This window comes from Cyrtonyx montezumae, unplaced genomic scaffold, assembly GCF_038088225.1.
Source record: "Cyrtonyx montezumae isolate F1298 unplaced genomic scaffold, pur_monq_1.0 scaffold_14, whole genome shotgun sequence".
NCBI lineage: Eukaryota > Metazoa > Chordata > Aves > Galliformes > Odontophoridae > Cyrtonyx > Cyrtonyx montezumae.
In genome coordinates, this window is record NW_027071870.1 from 7,366,742 (window position 1) to 7,389,514 (window position 22,773).

Genomic DNA, 22,773 nt, shown 5'->3' on the forward strand with positions numbered 1-22,773 from the left:
GCCTACTCATGGGACCTGAAAGTTGTTCACACTTGGTTTCATCTCTCATCACACGCTGAGTATTAAAACCTTACTGGTATAGAGCTGAGACAGAAATGAGGCCTGTTATCAGAAAATATTTCAGAGCATAAAACTTGAAAGGAACAGGGGAATTGGCATGCTCAGAGATTCTCAAATTTTTGAGGCCGGGTGCAGTTATATGCAACTATGCATTGTTGCATTTCTCTTCTTTTTTTCTTAAATAACTTTTAACTTTTGAAATTTGGAAGTCGTAAGCAAAATAGAAAATGGTTTTAAATATTGGACAGTGTGTTTGTATTTAGCAAAGTTTAGTTAACTTGCAGACGTAATTCTTTAATTAGAGGAATACCCTCTAATACATCCCTGCTGGAGGAAGTGTTTCTGAGCATCAATCAAGTATCAGTCATTTGCTCTTATTGGAATGGGGCATTCTGTGAATAACAGTGCATCTTCCTTCTGTGCTGCTCTGCTGCTTATTGCTTTACTGATTTATTGAACATGCTATAAATGAAAGTAGTGTGTTGTATACCTCTAGATGGGCTTAAATCCTTCTGCTAAAACCTTCATAAGGAAAATTTGCAGCCTTTACAAAATCAATGCTTAGCGGTCTCTTTATTAGTTTGTACATTTTGATCGTGTGTTACGTTGACTGAATCAGTTGAAACAAAGAATGCTATGGCTTTAGAAGTTCTGGATTTTAGAGCATGTTTCAGTCCTATGATCTTAATGTGTATTGACAGGATGATTGCGCATTTTTAATAAATGCTTGCTACAGCTTGTTTCGGCTGTGAGCGAAACACGAAGCTCCTATTTCACCTTTAAATAATGTAGTACTCCTCCACTTCCTCCACTTTCCTGTCAGATGAAGTCGTCACGTAACATAATAAAGCTTCACAAATCGTTATTCTTGTCATTTTACATCGCCGTTTATAAAAACATTTAAAAACTTTTTAATTTTATCTCCAGCTTCTTGAATGTTTTTGTTAACACGACTTTTCCTTTGAAGAGTTGCATAGGATATGTGATGTCACTAGAACTTCTGTAGTTCTGACTTGTAGGACACCGTTACTATTATTTTAAAGGTATAAACAGGGGTTAAGTTTAGGGTGAACCACTGCTTGTGAAAAAATCAACTTAGATATTGTTTAAATCATGCTAAGTCTTTTGATCTGCTATATCAGTTCACTTGGCAAACATTGTTTAATTCCTTTGATGTCTTCTGTTTTGTGATGTGATGGTTACTCAACAGACTTTAGCAATGCCTTTCAAGATACTTAGATACGTTTTAGAAGGTTCTTAAGGCTTTTTGGGCATGTTTCTGTCAAATAAACATTTATTCTCCACGCTGATTTTAGCTGCCCTGCAGTTTATAAATTACTATATAGTTGCTATCGTACAGTGTTAAGAAGTCTGATAATGAATTACACAGAATGAGGGTAAATGCTGCTGTTTCTGTGTAAATTCTCAGTGGAATTTAGAAGAATCTTTTATGGAAGCATCCTAACGCTAAGCACAAATAACTTGTGTTTGCAGTACAAAAGCTAACAGGCAGTATTGTAATCTCAGCCCATTTATTTACATGAGGAGGAGTATGTAGATTTTTAATTTGCTAGTCTTGTCTCTCAGATGTGGAAACAAGTAACAGTTGTGTCTTAGAATGTGCTGTTCTGTAAAGTTTCTTCAGTGAAAGAATTGGTTTTTTGTTTTTGGTTTTTCCTTTCTGAGAGGAAAGCAGTGGAAGTTTGCTGGTGAATGGTAGTAGTCGATTTGGACTCCTGCTATTTCTCTAACAAACTCCTATAGCAGAAGTTGTGCACTGCTGCCTTCTCTAGCTCTAAGTGTCACAGTACCACTGTGTACTGTGTTTCTGGAAGATGTTATATCAGTAGGTGGAAGCGCCTGCTTTACTTTAAGACTGAGCACTAATGCAGATGAATTCTGCTGGAGACGTGCAGTTGTGCAAATAAAGAAATAGAAGCCAGATTTGGATTGAAACTACAATTCTGTGTCTGGCTGTTTTGCACATACCTTTAAAATATGGAGTGAAAAAACCCTCATCATTGTAAGTAATTACTTGTGGCTTTTTTCTAACTTTGTGACGGTAGAAGAATGCAAGTATCAGGCACAGTTTCTCACCAGTATATAGTAAATAAAGCATCATTGAAAACAGTTGTGTGAATTCATAAAAGTCCATTCATCAAGTTTAATATGTTGGCTGAAAGCCAAAACTTAATGGTAGTGTGTGATTCTTTCCAGAGACATAGTTTATACTCAGTAATATTTTGCTGTAATAACCAGTATGTTTCCCTCGTCTCTCGTGTGCAGTTATACATGTCAAAATGTCCCACAAATTGAGTTCCTTACTGATCACCCTTTTATTTTTTTTCCATTTTCTGAAAAAAGTTTCCTTTCTAAAGGCCGTTTACATTTTCTTAAAAGGTTCATTCTAAAACCTGTGGTCGCACACGCTGTGTATCTGTGATTTTGTTCGCCCCTGAATATTGCAACCTCTTGTTTGTTTGGAAGCAGTCCTTTTGTCAGGTGGGGAAATGCCTTTTTAATAAGCAGCAGCGCCTTTTTTCTTTGATTGGTTGTCTCTGAAGCTCAGCATTTGACACAAATCTTTTCTTCGAAAGGGAAAAAGCATAAGCAGCCAAGGAGGAAGGTATTTTTATTGCATTGGATTATGCAAGATTTTGGCCAGCCTCCTTAGCTTCATCTGTTTAAGGGTTCATTTTCGCTTGTTTGGCACAAGTCCCAGCAGAGACCTTCAGAATTGTGGTTAGCAACATGAATGAACACAAACTTTGGGAGCTCTTCAATAAGTAGAGCTGGCCAACTGCCAAAAATACAGTTCCTTATATGGGGTCAGGGCAAAGCTGTGATTCGTTGAGCCCCCTATTGTATAGAAAACATACTTGTAATGGCTGTTTGCGTTCTTTAAAATAAAAACAAAACAAAACAAAAAAACACCAGGCTTCCAAGTCTATCAAAATAGGAAGTAACAAAATAGTGTGCAGGTTTTACTAATGACGCTGCAGAGCAAAGGAAATATGGCTCTGTGTAGTTAAACTATAGAGCTGAAAGTTGGACCTTTTGACCTCCACAGCCGGCTTGTGATGTAAGGAACCCAAGCATTTGTGAGACATCTGTTGTCTACCTGCCCTTATTTTGTAAATGGTTTAATAAGATTAAATAATTAGGAGGATAACCACATGGTCGCCATGCTACTAAGTCCTAGCATTGAGTGCATACTTTGGGACTGCAGGGTCTCTCCGTCCTTTTTCCATGCCAGTTGCTTTAAAATGCAGCTTAGGTGTTTTCAGTATTTGCTACGGTACATTTTTATTAGAGTTGTTTTAATTAGCATATCTATAAAAGAGCATACTTCAGTACGTGGTGCATTTTAAAAGAACTGCAGTCCTGTTTCTGTACTCACGCGCGGGAAGTGATTTTTCTGTTAAATACACTTATCTTTCAAAAAGAAAATGCAACTTAAAAGAACAGCCACCCAATAAAACAAGCTGTTGTGCATTAGGCAGGCTTCTTTCAGGTGTATTTAGTATTTCCCTTCATTTAAAAAAAAAAAAAAAAAGGATTCAAGCTTTATTTGGTTTCTTGCAGGCAAACACCCTACCTGGATCTTCTGTCAGTCTGCCTCCGTCTCATATGTATGGCAATAGGCTGAATCCAAATTCGACCATGGCAGCACTTATAGCTCAGTCTGAGAACAGCCAAGCAGGTAAGCGTCCTGGTGCTGGTGAAGACGCTCTGGCACTTTACAGACTTAAACTGAAGTATTTTTTCAGAAGCTTCTAAGATTTTATTTTTGAATTCTGCGCGGCATTTGGTTATTAAGCGTCTCTGTTTAAAGTTGTTAGGTGTTGCCAGTAAATCCTTGGTAGTTCAGAACAGCTTTTTTTTTTTTTAACTTTCTGAAATGTAAATGTTTAAGCAGAGCCATCAGCAGGCAGGAATGCAACAATGTCTCCTGTGACTTCGGTGATTGATGTGTTCAGTTCTTAGCTCTTTGCAATGAGAGCAACACAGCTCTGGGTTTTGTCGTGAATAGTTTAAACCTCTATTTGCATAATTCATGAAATTGCATTACATACAACTTGGTGTGAAAGAGATCCCGTTAGAGAACTTCTGCAGCATTCAATAATCTTGTGAATATTTACCGATTGACATTTTTGTAACATTCGGGCTCCTCTCCGGTTTTAATGAGCCACTGGATTTGCTTTGTTTCATTCCATCCTAGGGATTTGTTGACATGTCGTAGTAGTCATGCCTGTTTGGGGGAAGGGAATGAGTTTAGCAGTTTACCAAGAATGGATCAGTCATGTCTTTGCCCTCCAAGAGGTCGGGGGTCGCTTGACTCAGAATAGGGGGAGGGCAACCTTGAAGGGGGCAGATAGGGTTATTTTATTGAGAGGCCATAGGGAAAATAACCCTTTTGAGTCCTTCCAAGCAAAACGTTTTCGTATATTTAATGAGGCCTTTTTTGTTTGTTTTACTACGTTTTTAGCAAGGGACTTTCCTACGCTTCAGCTTATAAATAGGAATTTGTGAATTACACGCTTTCATAAAGTTTTCAGTAAATTTGCAGGGTATCACGTGCTTGTTAGGTGGTAGTGGTAAGTTTAGCACGTTTCCTATTTTACGAGTTGTTTTGGGATGCAAAGTGTTAAAAAAAATACAGAGCATCAGGATTTGCTGTGATAAGCATACAGATTAGCTGTCCACAGCTGTGATTCATTACTTTCACCGTAGAAATTAAAAGTGGCTGAGGGGAGGGTACTGCAAATGCAAACCACGCTTCTGTGCTGTAAAACTGAAAGGAATGAAAGAAGTGAACATAATCCATGGCCTGGTACAGCCTCAGAAATGTGTAAGGACAACACCTTACATGCTACAGTTCAGCAATCTTAAACTAGTTACGGCTTCGCTCTTCAGTAGAAACTGCGGATAGAAGTTAAGATTTAAGATATTTTAAAGATCTCTGCATCAGCTTTAAAACTCTTATCTAAGGAGAGTCGATTTATCAGCTGTGAAATATTTACACTGCAGATCAAGATGTGGGAGATAACAGCCGCAGCCTTGCTGGCAGAGGAGGCTCACCCAGAGGAAGTCTCTCACCACGGTAAGCAGCATTTACTTTGCAGAATGCAGGCAGAGGAAATGCTGTAAGATCTGGAAACCTCACTGCCTTTTTGCTTGTAATATGTAAGTGTTTTAAAAGCCTGTGTGTATAAGTATGGTAGAAATGTACATTAAAAAAACAGCTAATGTGTACAAACAGCTAAAAATGGTCTGTAATTTACTTACATGTGAACAAAATTAGGTTTATGAATGAAGGACTTACAAAATGGAGACTTGCTTTAAAGGGATTTACTCATCATTTAAGGCGTGCGTACTAATTACCTGCTTCGTTTTGTTACTGTCGTTATATTTGTGTTCGTATTGCAAAGGGCCCCAAACCCCACTGTCTCGGAAGAGACAAAGAGCTCAGTGAGAAGGCTCGGAGAAATTAACTGTTGGTACAAATTCTGAAATAAATTCTCCTCAGCACTACAAATATGCAGTAATGCTCTGTCGAGGGAGAGAGCCTTTTTTGTTCTGCTGCAGTTCACCTCTGCTACAAAGGGCTGATGTAAGCATTCTGCTGTTGGAATTGTATCAAGTTATTTTGGTTTAAAATATTGACTGTTAAATTTAAAAATTGTGTTTTTAATAACATCAGTGATGCTTTCGATTTTTCTGTAATTAAATCTTTTTGTTGTTTGAAGGGCTTTGTTTTCCATTCTGGATCCCATATTGATTATTCGATATAGCAATATTATCGGATTATTATTATCATTTTTTTTTTTTTGACTGAAGGGCTGAGCATAGCAATTTTATCTTGGAAAGAATTTTAGAATAGCTAAAAAATGGTAGTTAGAAAGATATAGCATTGTAACATTTTTATTTGTCCTGTGTTTGTTGTAGTAACATCATAAATATCATCAAATGAGGTAATTTAACGTACACATCTTTTTGTTGACCTTTCTGTTATTTTCCTTAATTAATCAGAAGACTTCTTGTTGCATAGGGTGAGAATATCCATTGTAATTGTAGTTATATATATATCCATAGTATCACTTATGCATGAACTGACTTTTACATTTTCTAGTACGTGTTACTTCTAAAACGATAAATGGAAAATTTATGAATTAGATTAGACTCTGTTCTCTTACAGATATGTATATTACCATATAAATATTTACATAAATAAGGACCGTGCCTATGTATATCCTTAGAAGAAAGTTAGAGAGATTTTTGAAAGGGAAATGCTCAGCAATTGGGAGATTCCTGAATGTCGGTATTATGTAATCATTACTGCACGTGTGGCAGTTCCAAGCTGTAGTGCATGCTTAGGTTTGCAAAGCCAGTGGGCTGAGCTGTGTTCAGGCTGGCTCTAGGTAGATTATTTTGGAAACTAAACTTCATAAACATTTTTTTAACATGTATTTAAAGCACTTTAATTGAGTGTATGCTCAGTTTATGTATGCATAGTCCCGTACTTACTCCGTGATCAGATTTCAGCTGATTTTCATGAGAACGGCAGAGGAAAACTGCTTTATTCAAAAGCCATCTTGGTCCCACATTCCTCATCTTCCTTCATTAAGTGCCAAAGAAAAAAAATCACTGCTGTTACTCTGAAACAGAAAGATTGAAAAATCAGTTTGAAATATCTAGCCTTAAAAAAAGAAGTTCATCAGCCAGCACCTTTCAGTGCTGCTCTGCTGTGCATTTCTGGCTATGTAATGTGTCCAGTGCTCAGCAATCTGGTGCTCCTGTAAACAGTGCACAGATACTTCTGAGATATTTAGGTAATTCCCCACTGTCGTGAGCTAAATAAACAACTCTGGTTACTTAAAATACAATTTTTAGAGCAGGCTGTGGGGGGAAGCTGACTTCAAAAATCTTTAAATGTTTTTAATGTTACCCACATTGTGTATTACAATGATTTTTTTACTGTGAGTTCTGACTCATCCCTTTGAAGCTTATGAGATTTGAAAATCACAAACTTCTGGAAAAGAATCATAATTTTTAAATGGTTGCTTAAAATAAAAAGATTTGCAGAAGTGGCTGTTTGCTGTTGATGGCAGCAGATTGCAGCTCTCTGCGAAGGTGTGTGTGATGCATGAGCTGTATGGCCCTTTCAGAAGGGACCCTTCCCACTGTTGTGTCTCTGTTACCTCCACTGTAATCACTGATTGATATTTAAGCTTTCTCATTTAAAATTATACTACGTGTAGTATATGAAATATATGTTACATGTAAATGTACTTGGTGTGGGGGAGCTGTTTCCATTTTGCCAAGGAGTAGCTGCTTTTCCCAAGGTAGCAGTTAAACTTTTTTGCCCAACCCTTAACCTTTGATTTAAAAACGTGCTTTGCAGAATCTGCATCGGTGTACGTTGGTATGTCTGAGTGCCCTTCAGTTGTGTGGCTTACAGTTAATACTGTAAGAGTACAAACAGGTACACTGCAACCAAAAAGATCAGTTGTGAAAGTGAGCAAGGTGTGAAAACGAAACCAAGAAGGGATTGCTGTCTCACTGACCGCATCAAAGCAGTGTGTACAGCACACTTACAGTCCTATAGGAAACTGATCAAATGCTATATGGGATAAGGATTCAAATCTAGCACACAGAAACTGTACCATACCAAAGAGATGAAGTAAAGGGTCAGCTGGAAGAGGATGAGTTGGCTCGTGTTGAGATGGAGAAATCTAGATATATATATTTCTTTCCAACCCTACAGGCTTCCAGGGAAGGATTGCAGGACTGTGTACTTGTGTGTTGCTTTGTTTCTGCGTTGAAGCTGACAGGAAACTGTCCTGAGCCCAAGGAGCCTTTTGTTGTTCATCTACAATTCAAATGGAGTAATCTGTTAGGGCAGTGTTACAGGCTTTTAAAATGCACTGGGAAGTGTTTGGGGTGCCTGTGTGTTGTTTGTTTGTTTGTTTGATGAAGATCAGCTGTGCTGGAGTGTAGTGCGTCTGTTTAGAATGTTTGTGCTGGAACCTTTATCACTTCAGCACCTCTTGCAGGCATTTAGTTTCAAGGTTTTTTTTTTGTTTTTTTTTTTAACTTCATGTCTGTGCTGAACTGTTGACCGCTGTTGGGTTGTCATCTCTTGTCAAAAAGCACTACCTGGGTTACCCATTCACCAGACTTCTTTTAATGGGTGTTATTCTTTCATCCTGTATGCAAAAGAGGAATTATTTATAAATACCTACAGAGCTCTTAAGTCACCTATTTAAAACCTTTTCTCATAAAAATCACTTCGCTCTGCTGCCTACAAAATGCTTGCCAGTCATTAGGTAGCTAATGTGCTGTGACCACTGCTCATTGCACTGGTCATAATTAACACACCGATTTCCTGAGCCACGAATGTTGTCCCGTACTGCACTGTGGTGGTCTTACTGGTAAGTCTGCGTCGAGTAGAGCAGTACAGCTGTGATCCTGTGGTGGGGCCACTATTTATTGATACAGCTGATATAATATATATATAACAGCCTGAATCTCGACTCACTCCAGTTGTTTTAAAAACAAACAAACCAAGCAACTAACTTTTGGTGTTGGCCCTGGATGAGAAATGGAGAAGTTTCTGAGAAATATACTGTGCATCTGGTTTTGCTCACAGGTTGGAGTTTGCCCCATCCAATGAAAAAGGAGCCTGCTCGTAGGTCCTGAGGGCTCCCCAGCTTTAATAGTGGCTGTGTGCTGAATATTTCATTTTCTCCTGAACGAGAAAAGACATGTGGCAGGAGGGATTATTCCTTAAAATATGTGTGATTGTGAGTGGAGGGGGGGGGAAGTACATTCAGTGTGCACAGGACAGGCAGGAGGCAACTTTAACGTCCATTGTGCTCCTTGTCAAATAATGTTTTCATGTAAAAAAAAACAAAACAAAAAAGTGCTTTACAAGATTCTTTTTAGTGCAGGTTAGGCAGTAGAATTACGTATGACCTTTCTAGGTATAAATGCTATTACTGTGCTGATTTTAATAAATGCCTTTTATTTCCCTAATTTTCTCTAAAGGTTTGAATTTTTCTTTAAACCTAGGTGATCTGTAGAACTGCGTGTAGTGGTTTCCTGCAGGGAGGGGTTTGTTGTGCAATTCAGTGCAATGTTGTTTGTCACTTAGATGCTACAGAGTCTCTGTGCAAGAGGTTACGTGTTTTTCCCAGTATAAATTCTCATGCTGTGAAATATTACGTTGTATTTTTATGAAACTCTTGGCAGTGAGAACCAGGAGTTCACAGTGATGAATTAGCTTAGTTTTGTAAGTGTAAGATATGTAGATGCTGAGGGCTGATACAAGGTACAAAACTTCAGTGGGCTTTTGGTAATATTTCTCCTTAATTCTCTTTCCTTAATCAATAAATTGCAATATTTTCAACAGATCCCCTGTAAGCAGCTTGCAGGTCCGCTACGATCAGTCAGGAAACAGTTGTGGGGACAGTTTGCCTCCCGTGGCAGCCAGCATAGAACAGCTCCTGGAGAGGCAGTGGAGCGAAGGACAGCAGTTCCTACTGGAACAAGGCACCCCCAGTGACAGTAAGTACTCCTGTTCTGTTCCAGGACAGTTTTCTGTTACCTCTGTTATCCAAACTGCCACTCAGTCTTTGGCCAAGGATTTTATAAACACTTATTTTCTGTTAGAAACAGAAATATAGACGTAGTGTTGAATTACAACATAGATGTTAGCATGACAGAGGATACAGGAGAGTTCTGTCTCTGCATCGTTACGAATGGGGAAGTTGAGTCAGGCCAGAGGAAGCGTAGATCCTGCTGGTTGGCTGCAGAGTTCAAAAACATCCTGCACTCTTAGATCCACTGCTGCCAGTGTGCACAGCTCTTACAGACTGTGTGCTAGCAAAGCACAGTTTGCTTCGTTTAATACGATCTACAGTGGTAATTTTTTTTTATTTCTAGATTTAAGAAACTGCCATTTCTGTTGCTGCTTTTAAAAGGTACATTTACAAATGTTAGGCAGGTGTCCTGCTGCACTCAGTGTTTCGTATCTTGTGTCTCTCAGTGAGTTCTCTGAGTAAGCAGATTGTTTTTTCCAGTTAAGTTTAATTGGTTGCAATAGTCTCAGAGTGAGTAGCAAAGTGCAGAAGGGATGAGTTGATCGCTTGGATCTCTGTATTCCAGAATCTATCAGTATCTAAGGCAGTGATAGAATACCTTAAAAAATATATATATTTCCTGTTGTTGTTTTTTTTTCTGTCGTTATATTTTATTGAATGTGTTATTCTTCTTGTTGGTAGTGTAAAGTGGTATCTAGTTGGTATTTTTATGAATGGTATCCTTACAAAAATGCTAATTGTGAGGAAATTCATGCAGGGATAATCCTTTAAACATGATAGCTGGAGGACAGGTTTAGCTAAGTCTTATTGCATCTCATTTGGGCTCACTGAGGGTTCCTTTGTATGTTCTTGAAGAGGAGGGATAAAAGCTAAATCCTTGGGAAATGACCAGATGTGCCTATACCAGTAGACTTATGTCTGTAGTAGGCCCAGAGGTCATGTTAAACAAATACAATTTAGAATTAAAATAAATAAATAAATAAATGGCTGTCCTTGTGCCTTTACAGTCATACTCTAATGCTAGTTGGGAAATCCATGATGTGAAACAAAATCAGAGTTTGAGGAAAGTGAGCTTGCTAAAAAAATCATGTTAGTACAGAAGATGATGCTCTTTATCTGGAGGAAAAAGAAGAAAGGAAAAAAAGAAGGGAGAAGAAAAAAAAAAGGGGGGGGGGGTGGTAACTGGAGTGCTCACACAGTGCTCCCTGCTGGGTGATTTGTAGATTGCCACTGAAAGCAAATGGAGAGTGCTGCCAGCGAGGTGGGTCGTGGGAGCTTATCAATGGGTGAGATCTTGTCACTGTCTATCCAGGTTTGGGTTCTGCTGTACAGGAGGTGAAAATAATAATTCCACTTTCACGGACTTCTGTTTTTACGCAGGTGGTGTTGGTTGGCTGTATTGTTGGTTGAATGCATAGTTTTGAAACCTTCTCTGTTTTGATGATGTTAAAACTTTCAATATGACACCTGAAATAGTTTTCCCAATTAGACTCTTAACCTGCACCGCTAAAATAATACTGGTTTTGTATCCTTGTTTTGGAGCAGAGTTGTTGTGTACTTCTGTTTTTACTCAGCGTTGGCCCCAGTGCTGAGGCTCCATGTACATAGAGAGGCATGGTGTAGGTACAGCACGCAGTTACTATCTCATGTTACATACTTTTTCCCACACTTCATAGTCCAGTTAGGTCCAGGTAAGTCACCTTTGTCCTTATCTCTCATTGACAATGTTGCTTTTACTTTCACACGTAGCTCCATTTGTTAGTCCTATTTTGTAATATGTAAATTAGCATTATTCATGTCCTAAACTTAAGGCATGTCGTGTCATCATGAGTGACTTTTTACCGAAAGAAGAAAAACTTGGAGCGTGGTCAGGAAAGATAACGTCCGTGTTTTTATCTTAGTTTTAGGAATGCTTAAGTCGTTACACCAACTTCAGGTTGAAAACAGGAGGTTAGAAGAGCAGATAAAGAACCTGACTGCTAAAAAGGAACGGCTTCAGCTTCTCAATGCACAGCTCTCAGTGCCCTTTCCAACGCTGACTTCAAATCCTAGCCCTTCTCACCAAGTACACACCTTTCCTGTTCAAGCAGGTAAGTGGAGTACGGAAGTGTTGAAGCAATTAGAATGGTTTATGTGACATAATGGCACATGCCATGGGTGGAAGGTGTGTATAGTTGTAGTACGAGAACAGAGTAAGTACATCTTGATGTGGGGATTAAAAGAATACCTCCCATGTTTAAAATCAATTGGAAAGCATGTATAAGTTACTTGTTTCAGCAAGGTTGTTTTGTTTTTCAGACTGAAGCACATCTGCTTGAGTCTATTGATTGGCTAATCATGTAGTTAATATTTTACTGTCCAGCAGTGATTCTGAGGTTGATTTTACATTTTCTGTGTTTGCCTCTGGCATTATTTTGAAATAATTATTCTGAATCTCTTCACATGCTACAGAAATGTAATCACTGTGTTGTTGTTGTTTTTTTTTTTTTTGAAATAATTGCTTTAGCACCTAGCACGGATTCCCTGAGCAGCAGTAAAAGCCCTCATCTGGGAAACAGTTTTTTACCGGACAATTCTCTTCCCGTGTTAAATCAGGTAACACTTATTTCTTTCTTCTTGACTTAAACTTGTTACAAGTTAACTCATCGTAGTCCTTCTGTTTTGCTGCTATGTGAAATTTTAAGCAGCTGAGAGGGTTTTGCTGTTTGTTTTTACACCAGGAGATAACCTCCAGCGGACAAAGCACCAGCAGTTCATCAGCTCTTTCCACTCCACCACCTGCTGGGCAGAGTCCAGCTCAGCAAGGCTCAGGAGTCACGGGAGTTCAACAGGTCAATGGTGTGACAGTGGGGGCACTAGCTAGTGGTATGCAGACTGTAACCTCCACCATTCCTGCAGTGCCTGGTGTGGGTGGAATAATTGGAGCGCTGCCAGCCAGCCAGCTGGCAATCAATGGAATTGTAGGGGCTTTAAATGGGGTAATTCAGACCCCAGCAACAATATCACAGAACCCTTCTCCTCTCACTCATGCAACCGTGCCACCCAATGCAACGCATCCTCTGCCAACTACATTGAACAACAGGTAAGAATTTGCTGATTTATCTTTCTCTTGATAAGGTCTCCCATTCTTCAGTTTAGCTTTATTTCTTAACTGTTTTCTGTAAAAGGGTATGTTTTCTTCTTCAGCCTGCAATTGTCAAACTGATTAGTGAAAGAAAGTAAGAAGAAAGGCAAAGTGTGAACAGTCACATTAACGATGTTTTCTGTTATGTGAATCACACTGGTCTCCTTTTATTTATTTTTTTAATAGTCACGTTGCAAAACAAATGCAATTATGCAGATGTGTTTCAGATCTACTTTTGGTTCAGAAAACTGTATTTTTTGTCCTGCCAATTCTTCCAGGATTCAAGTAGCACTGGGAGAGCTACTGTGTTTGTTCAGTTCTGAGGGTGGAGGGGAGGGAGAAGGGGAGCAGTGTTTGGTCGTGCAGTTAGTGGGGGAATAGGCACAGCAAAGCAGAGCAGTGGTGCAGCTGTGTGGGGTGTTCAGTTTTCTGCATCTGCCTCCAAATTAGGTTTTTCAAGTCCTGTTCTTAAGGATTTTTAATGTGTAAAAAGGTCCGTGTCTGTGTGGTAGTGACAGCCCTTTTGCTAAAAGCAGACAAAACTGCTGCTTGAGATGCAAGGTAAATGGGTAACAAAAGGAGAGAGCTGCTTTCCAGGAGGGGCTCTGGGCTGCTCAGTCTGGAATTGTTTTGGGGTAGAGCAGAGCCAGGGATACTGATTCATGGAACTCGTAACTCCTGCTTCCCTTCCCCCATCCCTTTCATTGCCTTTGCTTAGGAAGGAGAAATGCATCTGTTTGTAGAAAAAAATGCCTGCAAATAGGGAGTGACTTACTTGCCTTTGAGTTTATTTTTGGACGTTATGTTGGATTACCCTTCCACAAAAAAAGGAACACACGATTGGAACGGTGTAAGGGATTCCTGCTTCTGTAGCTTCTGCTGGTGTCTTCCCTCACTGTTCTTTGGCAGTTTGTGAATGCTCTTGTACAGCCTCGCTGCCTGCTCTTGCTTCAGTAGGCTTGTAACACCTGATACTTCTATGAGTGTTTATATGCTACAGTATTTTTACTGAGGAGATTGTGGGGTTTTTTTCTTTTTATTTCTTATTTTTTTCTTCTTTGTGTGTCAGAGATCTTGGAAGAATACAGGAGTTTCCATTTTCCTTCCCCAGAAGTGTGAGGAGTACTTTGTAGCAAGAGTCTCAACAAAGTCAGTAATCCCGAGGCGTTGTATCATGCTGTCCCCTTGCAGGTAGTGCCAGGTCACAGTGCTGGTGTTGTCTCATGCTTTTCATTACTGCGAAGATAATTCAGCTCAGTCTGTAGTGCAGAAGTTCTTTTGTATCTATCATTAAGAGCTGTCCCCAGGAGCCTGGGCATGGCTGCTCCAGCTCAGCAGTGCTGCAGCAGGTCCTGGCAGTTAGCTCTCACCCCGACTGCTGCTGTAGTCTGGAATGTTCCTGTGATTCCCCATACTTGCTGCAGCAAGTTTGTGATGTGTGATTTTGTCAGCGCTTCCCTTCCTGTTTCTCGTCAGCATTTTGATTTCTTCTTCTCCTGCATGATCTCTTTCTGTATTGATCCTTACTTAATTTTACTGTGGTTCTCATACAACTCTGCTTTTTTTGCTGGGCCGTTACTTTTGAGGTGGTGATGTAATTGCCCCCATTGTCCACAAGTTTCCACTCTTTCTGCTTTTGCATTTAGAGGAAGAAAGTTGAGGCCAAGCAAGCACTGAGGCTTGCTGGGGCCAGAGTGATGTCTGTAGCGATGCATACATTCCTTGTTCCTGTTTCTTCATTATTCATTTGACAACGTTCTTGTGAAAAATATGAACAAAACCCACCTTTCTTTTAACTGTGTTGTGAGGGGATTCTGGGATGACTTTGGATGAATTAAAAATGGAAAAAAAATCTATAAATACTTTCCACTGACTGAGATACCAAAGTTTCTGAGACGACATAGGACAGCGTTTGTTCTGCTGCCCCAGGGGCCGCTGCTGTTCCTGTGGCAAGGAGCTGACTGTTCTGCCAGTGCTAAATTCCTCTAGGTATCACTGCTCTTTGAACTGCGTGAGTGGGAGGGGTAGATTGTCAAAGGCAGGGGCAGACCTGAGGGGCTGCTGCCATGCTGCTTCCAGCTCTCTGAGCATGGTTGGATGCTGTGGTGGCAAACAGCATCGGAGCTGGTTTAAATCACTACTCCCAAGATGATGAAAACTTGAGATCTCGGTCCAACTTTCAAACTTTTTTTTGGTATTGTTCTATAATTATAAAGACCTCCCAGATGTTCCTGTATGTTGCTACTTACGGTAACTTTCCCAGCTTCACAATCTGCTCAGTTTCATATGAGAAACTATGCATATTGTTCTTACTCACATGAGCTCTCTGTTAACTGTGGGATGTGGGGAAGTGAGAAAACACTGATTTACACACTCCTGTTTGGGAAAGTTTCAAATTGTAGGTAAAAGCCTACATTCATTCAGTGGAGAAAAATACTCTGCCTTTCTCTGGGGGGAAAGATAGCTTAATGGAGACTGCATGCTACCAGGAGATAAAGTGATTTGAGGAAGAAGATAGGGCTGTTTCTTTACATGCTAGCAACCTGAGAAGAGTGGAGGACAGAGAGTTTCAGACTGATTGTACCTTTCAGTGAGAGGCCAAAGGAGAGAAATTTACATTCCTGACTGATCTGATTTGGAGAGCTCTGTGGTGAAATCCAGTGAACTGCCCCTTCCAGGAAGCTCAGGAGCTGCACAGATGTGCCTGCTGCAGTGAGGTTCTGTTTCTAGAAGCATCTCAGCTGCTGCCCGTGGGTACTTCAGGTGCCTCTGTAGAACAGGAAGGGAAGGCAGAATGCAGAAATGATGGCTGCAGCAGAACCAGATAAGTCTTAAGGTAAAACATAAAGGAAAAAAAATAGAGAAGGCTTGTTCCAGTATAGAAAAAGTAAGGTAGAAAGAGGAAAATAGTGATCATGCTGGCCTTGCTGAAGATGCTTATTTTTTGCTGCTGTTACAAACGCTTCTCCTACAGTTGAATTTAAAACTGAGTGAAATGATTTCCAATAATTGATGTTGCCATTTGGAAGGCAAACACGTGTAGGGGGGAAATGGTTCTACCTTATTCCTGTTTGATGGTACACCTTATTTTTCCTGTCACAGTCAGGAGGAAAACCTGAGAGTTTCCCTGGAGAGGTGAAAATAATGTAATAAACATAGTTTGAATTACTGGGAAATAAATAGGACACCAGATGGACTCCATCATTATGTTGCCTTAAATCTCTGATGTGTCTGCACCTTCAGTGTTGTGTATGCTTTCCTGAAAGGACACAGTTCATCTAGAAAAAGGTTAATCAGAGGCAGAGGGACCTACAGAGCACACAGGGTCAGTAGAACCGACTCTTGGCTTGGGGAGAGGACCATTGCACAAGTGCTTTGAGAACCTGGAGAGAGCAGTGAATGTTGCAAAGGTAACTGTGGGGAATGTAGTGCAGCCCAGGGTTTCCCACAGCTTTGAGGCAATCCAGTGAAATGTGAAATAAAGTGGATTTGTCAGCTGCCCGGTTCCAGCCATAGAGAAAGCCATGCTACTGCCATTTCCATATGGGCTGGTTAGCTCCCAGTAAAAGCAAAAACATCCAGGAACAGGGCTGCAGAGCACTGGCTGCTGTGGAGAGTCAGGATGGTTAGTGTCAGTAATCTAATTGTGCAGGTTCATGGCTGCTTTAATTTCTTACTGCTGATCCCAGCCAGCTATCCTCTTGTGCTGTTGGCCATCCTGCACACGGCTTCGTGCTGGTGCCAGTGCTCGTGCATTCACACAATGACCTCCTCCACATTAACAGATGATCTTGCAGCGCGTTTTGTGTTGGCTTATGTTTCAGCTCGATTCCTGGGAGATAAAGCTCACTGAGCCCTCAAGAGCTAGGGCAAGGGGAGGGGACTGCAACGTAGAGCTGAAAGGGAAATACTTAACCTTTCAGCAGCAGGATAAGCTTAGTAAGATCAGCTTAAACCTATCACAAAACTGCACCTTAGTAATTTGATGGGTGTTTTAAACTAGTAAAAGCTAATGCTGGTACCAGAAGAGTAAATCCAGCTGTCTCCCTGGTTGTCTGTTCCAATACCACCCCTGATCTGTTGGCCTCACAGTGAACTGGCACAGCTGTGGAAAGTCTGCATTTCCAGGCAAGGTGTCAGCTGGATCAGTTCCCTACCTGATTTCCTAAATAGCTGCAGAAGTTCTCCTCTCTCCGAGAGAGAATGGGAGCTATGTCATAGCCAGGTTGAGTAGCTGCCAGCTTCATTCTGTGGCAGCATCAGTTGATCTGCTCAGGGCTGAATGTGCTTGCTAAATTACAGGTAAGGTATAGGCAATAGTGATAGATTTAAATACAGTAAGAAAAGAGAATTAAAAAAAAAACACAGGGTGAAGTAAATATTAGCTTTTGTGCCTTTAAAAACACACAAGTGCATGTGCACACACAGCTTTATTGACTGCTTGTGGGTACGCAGTAATGCTTCCAGAGAGATTTGGAAAACGATGAATTTGATTAGTTCATTAGTTTGGATTTGAATCTCATTACTTTATATGAGGAAGCACTGAAATCTGAGTGGAAGAGAGACAGTTTACACTCACTGAAATGTGTATGTATCCTAAAACAATCTGCGGAGCCCGTGGCTTTAGAACAAGTGTTTGGCAGTTCTGTGCCACTGCGAAGACCCTCAGAGCGAGGGCAGCTCCATCCTGGCTCTGGTTGCCTGTGGTCGTTTTCTCCACAGTTGAGGTTTCCGTGGCCAACTGCCTCTGCAGGGCAGCAGCAGCGGGCTGAAGATGCCTTCTGTGGCAGGCTGCCGTTGGCAGTTTTGTCCTCCTGGCTTGCGGAGGCACTGCTGTCGGTACGGGGCGAGGTGCTGTGTGCTGCAGTGCTCTCAGAGTTGGCTGAAGTTGTACTCAGCAGAACATTGCCTGAGAATGCTGCGGAATAGCCAGTGCTCAACTTGAGTACTAACCCAACTGATGGTACAGCTTGCCCTGTAGGGAGACAGCTCGTCTAGAAGATGTTGCAGATGGCGTTAGAAGAGATGGATTGAGAAGGAGCTTGAGGGATTTGAATTTGATGAGAGTCGGACCAAGAGTGGGGATAGGAAAATGAGTGTGACAGGTGGATGCGAGCCTCGTGACATTACGTTCCTTCAGCTGGGAACCAAATACAAGTTTTAGTGACAGACATACAACTTCCAGTGACAGGTATGGAGTATTATGGGCTGGCAACAGCGGTCACGGGAAGGCTGTGTTCCAGATGACATATAACATTTGAAAAATTAAGGCACGGTAATTATTACACAAGTTTAAGTAGCCTTAGGTCTGCTTACGTCTCCTGAGCTGCCCGACTTACAGGCAAGGTGCTGCTAATGCTCAAAGTAAATGAGAAGAAAAGGTGCATTACCTGGATTGGTGGTGACTAGGTATGTATCAAAAATGCTAATAATCAGGATTTAATATTAGACATTATGGAGTCAAAATGACTAATAGGAGCTGTCTGTTTATAGAAAGACTGTTTCAAAAGAATGCTGAAGTAAAAAGCTCCCATAGTTTCATATAAACTACAGTATCACCCTCTCAAACCCTGCAGTGCCTCGGGACTAGGATTACTTCCTGACCAACAGAGACAACTTCTACTCCATCAGCAGCACCAGCAATTCCAGCAGTTACTAAGTACTCAGCAACTCACATCAGTAAGTTTTCTAGTTAATTATAACTTACTCTTCTTGTATAGCCTAAGGCATGAATAGATTTCCTACCCCAAAACAAATATCAGCGATGTGTTTAACTTGGTATTATGGCTTTTGAAATGCTTCAGTTGTTTCAGCCTTTTAGGATGACAGTCTTCTCAGATGTGTTTCTTTTGATAGAGACCTGGTGAAGCCAGCAGGCTCAGTTCAGCTGAGCTCCTGATATCAGAAAGTTTCACAGACACTTTCTTCCCTTTCCTCCAGTCTTGTGGAACCTTGTTAGTGTAAACTAAATGAGCTGGGATTAGGTTAAGGGTTGCACTGATGGAAGATTTGGATAAGCAAGAACCCAAGGAGAATATATAACTCAATAACTAATTCTTGGTTGTTTTCCCACCCCCTCCCATCTTATTCCTCAAGGAACAGCATCAGGCCCTTTTGTATCAGCTAGTACAGCAGCACCACCACCACCACCAACACCACCATCAGTCTGAGGTTCAGCAACTGCAGATTACTGGAGGAGCACAGATACCCATAAACAACTTACTTTCAGGCACACAGGCATCGCCACTTAATGCAGCTTCTACCAACCCATTTCTGACAATTCATGGAGATAATGCAGCTCAGAAGGTGACAGTAAGTATATTTCTCACCTCGTTTTCAATGAAGTGTCTCCATAACGTAAGTGATACAAAGCAAGTTGTGTGTGTGTGTATTCACAACTCAAAGACGGTGGATTTTTTCTTATTTTTTTTAGTTGTATATTTAATTTTTCTGAGGTTTTGGGCTGCAGTTAATGAGCTTCAGAACTCATCCTGTATGTGACGTAACATCTTGTAGTCACTTACACCACGATGCTTTCTTGCATGCTCCTGCTTCCCTGGCTTAGGACTCCAGTCCAGTGGCTCCTGCCTTCCCCTTGAGACTCTAACCCAGCCCTCAGCCCTCCTCCTTCCCCAGCTCTGTGCCACTGCCAGTCCCTCCTCTTAGCACTTGAAAAACTTGACCTCCCTGGGCCGCAGGGACTGGCTGGCAGCTTGAGAGGTGGGGAGCCCTTTGCTGGGACAGTGAAATCTGTATTTGGACAATGATTATGTGTGTCTTGGATCTGGCACAGGGAAGTGAGGCCGTATGCTGGGAGACTGAGCAGTTCCTCCTTTGCTCATTACAGTAATAAAACCTTTCCCGGATAGAGAAAAAGGCAAGACATTTTTTCCGGGAAAGATGTTCCATTTTCTTTAACTTTGCCCTGTAACCTCCATCCCCAAGAGACGAATTCTTTCTTTATTACTCTTCAAGGAGTGAAAGAATAGACTTCATTCTCTCAGGGTTGTGCAATTAAGATAAGAGAGGATGAAGGGAAGGAGCATATGGAACTTGTAAAATCAAAAGAGGAGTAGAACAGGAAGACAAAGTTCCAGTATTTCTTGGAGGACTCCTGAAGTAGCAACAGTAGCGAGAAAAAGGAATGTTGTCTGCAACAGGAGGTGGGAAGACTTTAGGGCCAGACCCTGGCCGCCCCTCTGCCCCCCACTCACAGAGCCTGAAGATGCCTCAGGGGCACCATGAGCAGCTGGACCTCGGATGGTGCTTCCCCAAAAAGTGGAGAGACACAAAAGATGATGAATTTTTCACAATAGTTTTCTAGAAACAGCTCCCTTCTGATCAGAAATAGAGGCCTTTGCTTAATAAGTTGTTTTGTGTGATGGTTGTCACTTGCCAGCTTGGTCCTTTCCTGTGGTGTTGTGAACTGTACTGCAACCCACAGGACACTGATAAGATCATCTCCTTTCCTGGTCACCAGCTGAAGGAGCACAAGGATGATATCACAGCTCAGTGCTTTGCCTCCTTTAGAAGTGTACGCGTTGGTTCTTGTGTGCTTAAGAATTATCTCCATTTTATAAAAATGTACAGTGAATGAGGTTGAGATCCTCCACTGGCTTTGCATCAGAGCAATCCACTTTGTGTGATGTATGTGCTTGCTTTGAATGGCTTCAAATGGCTCTTCCTGGCTTTGGAGAAGAGGACCAGGCAGCAGTCGTTTTATCAATGTGCAGTTAGTTATATTTTTTGTTCCTATAACAGTGAGCTGTAAACAATTCAAGGAAATCTGAGAACATCTTCCCAATGAAACCCTTAGAAATTTATATGTATTTTTTGAAATTGCTTTTTTTTAAGGCTAGATTTGAGAGATTGCATTTGATCATTGAACTATTTTAATCCAAGAAGAATTTTAAGCAAACTATCTGCAGAAAGCTTAAGTGTTTTAACCTCATTTCAAATTGGAAGAGGTTTTTCCAACGTTTCAGAGTGCTCAGTGGTGAAGTGAGGCTTCAGCTCAGTCCTGTTCAGCGTTTACAGGAAATGTCTTTCTCACAATTTATGAAGGAACCTCAACCGTGGCAGCAACAGAATGAGAACTGCACTTCTGTTAGAAAAGGGTAGATTTTAACCCTCTGCAGTGGGCAGCAAAGGTCACCTTGTATTTTTCTTGACTGTCATTGGGACCCAAGGGCAGACCAGGAGCTGGGAACAGGAGGTCCTGTTGGAAATGAAGGCCCAAGCCAGGCTTGAGCGCTGCAGTGTGAGCTCAGCTGTGAGTTCTGCAAGTGTAGAGTTCTGCTCCTGTAATTACTCATTCTTATTCTGTGATACATGAAGTAAACAACTTCCTGTTTAGATAGCAGTGTTTGATTTACCTCATCTGCTTCATGTACTGCTTATTTCATTTCTGCTTTATTTGCAATTCGGTTTTACTTACCTCTGTATTTTATAATCTGATTTTTAGAAGTATTTTCTTTTACACAGAGGCTCAACGATAAAACTGGACCAGTTGCATCAGAGAAGAGTTGACATTTGAGCGATGCTTGAGGCCTGCACGTCCTGCTGTGATAGCACTTCATCTGCCTGCAAACTGCAGTTTTCCTTTCTGCAGATAGGAAGAAATGCAACAAGGAATCTAACTGCACAGCTAAAGGTTAATAATTTCCATAAGGATATTTTTGGTAGGCTTTGATTTGCTTTCTTGTTGCACTAAAATGGATGTGATATTTAATGTTTCAGACTGTGAAGTAGATAAAACTCTGCAAACCACAGTTATTTTGTTAGTACAGTGGTACTAAGTCCAACTTAAACCACAGAAAAAGATTTGCTTGACTTATCAGTACTAATCTTAAAACCAGAGGCTGGAGAACTATCTGCAGGCACAGTTACCTTGATTTCGGAGCAGTAGGGTTTCTTTGTTTTGTTAATTAAAAGCCCATCGGAAGCATCCGATCTCGGCTGCAGTTGCAGCCTGTCTCTCAGGCTGAGCTGTGCTGGCAGCCTGGACTCGCTGTTTGTTTCCTTTTACACACGCTGCATTTGGAAATCTGACTCATGAGGGAATCTATTCCGAGTTTGTAGTCCTTTAAATTCCTGTTGTGATATAGCGGGAGTTTTTCCTGCGTAACAATTACAGTATGGAGTCGAAAGCGAATTAATTTTGGTGTAGGTTTTCGAGTGCTGAGGTTTTTTAAGGAACCGCTTCGGTTCCAGCGACGAAAGTTTTTCTTATCAGATGAGAGGGCCACACTGGAAGAATGAGGTGTAGTGTTCGGCCTAAACCAAGTGCCTGTTGCTACCTCCGCTCCATGGCACGGCTGCCAGCAGCTGATGGCGCACTGGGCGTGTCCTTGTGAGCAGCGGGAAGAGTCGGTGTTGCACCAGCAGCCTTGTCCTTCTGCCTTTACTCCAAGTGTTTATACCACTGTAGCTAGCTCAGGCAGATCGTTACCTGGGTCGCTTTTCGCTAATAAACTACCAAGCAGTGAGAGCACCGCCCGCTGCCCTCTGACGGCGCTGAGGCGGCGGTGGCTGAGGTGTCCCAACTGCGGCCACGAACGAGCGTGACGGTGGGGATTATTAGGGGGAGAGACCCAGCTGTAATTAGACCTCCACTGTGTACTTATTTAGAAGAACATGTTAATTCTGCAATATGTTTCTTAGTTAAACATTGCACAGTTCTTACCTCATTTCTGTAAATAAAGTTTTGTGAATCTGTTTTGTATTGTGAAGAATTCATAAGAAAACATGGGATATTTTGATTTGTAATATTTCTAATTAGTAGATTTAATTGAAGAAGTAAAAAATAATTTATTTTTATATGTTCCGGGGAATTTTTTAAGAAATGTCACAAAGGCTTTTGTAGATACTTGACAGAAGTAAAACCGGTGGTTTATTTTACCCTCCGCCCCACTGGTGAATATTGTGTAACAATTTGTACAAAAGGTAAGATGGAAACGTGCTGTTATTTTCACTAGATGTAAA

The 22,773-nt window shown here is 41.0% G+C and overlaps 1 protein-coding gene across 3 annotated transcripts in view; it reads left to right on the forward strand.

Annotated features, from left to right (window-relative positions):
• MLLT10 (MLLT10 histone lysine methyltransferase DOT1L cofactor) overlaps positions 1–21,664 on the forward strand; it is a 108,341-nt gene extending 86,677 nt beyond the window's left edge. For 2 of the 3 annotated variants that reach the window (XM_065731384.1, XM_065731386.1), the window contains 9 exons: positions 3,646–3,763; positions 5,092–5,164; positions 9,476–9,630; positions 11,567–11,755; positions 12,172–12,260; positions 12,386–12,747; positions 18,366–18,468; positions 18,886–19,101; positions 21,257–21,664. In XM_065731384.1, coding sequence (XP_065587456.1) covers positions 3,646–3,763; positions 5,092–5,164; positions 9,476–9,630; positions 11,567–11,755; positions 12,172–12,260; positions 12,386–12,747; positions 18,366–18,468; positions 18,886–19,101; positions 21,257–21,325 — 1,374 coding nt within the window. In that variant the 3' untranslated portion in view covers positions 21,326–21,664. The remainder of the gene's footprint in view (positions 1–3,645; positions 3,764–5,091; positions 5,165–9,475; positions 9,631–11,566; positions 11,756–12,171; positions 12,261–12,385; positions 12,748–18,365; positions 18,469–18,885; positions 19,102–21,256) is intronic. The other variant, XM_065731385.1, reaches the window with a different exon arrangement.
• Positions 21,665–22,773: the final 1,109 nt, after the last annotated feature.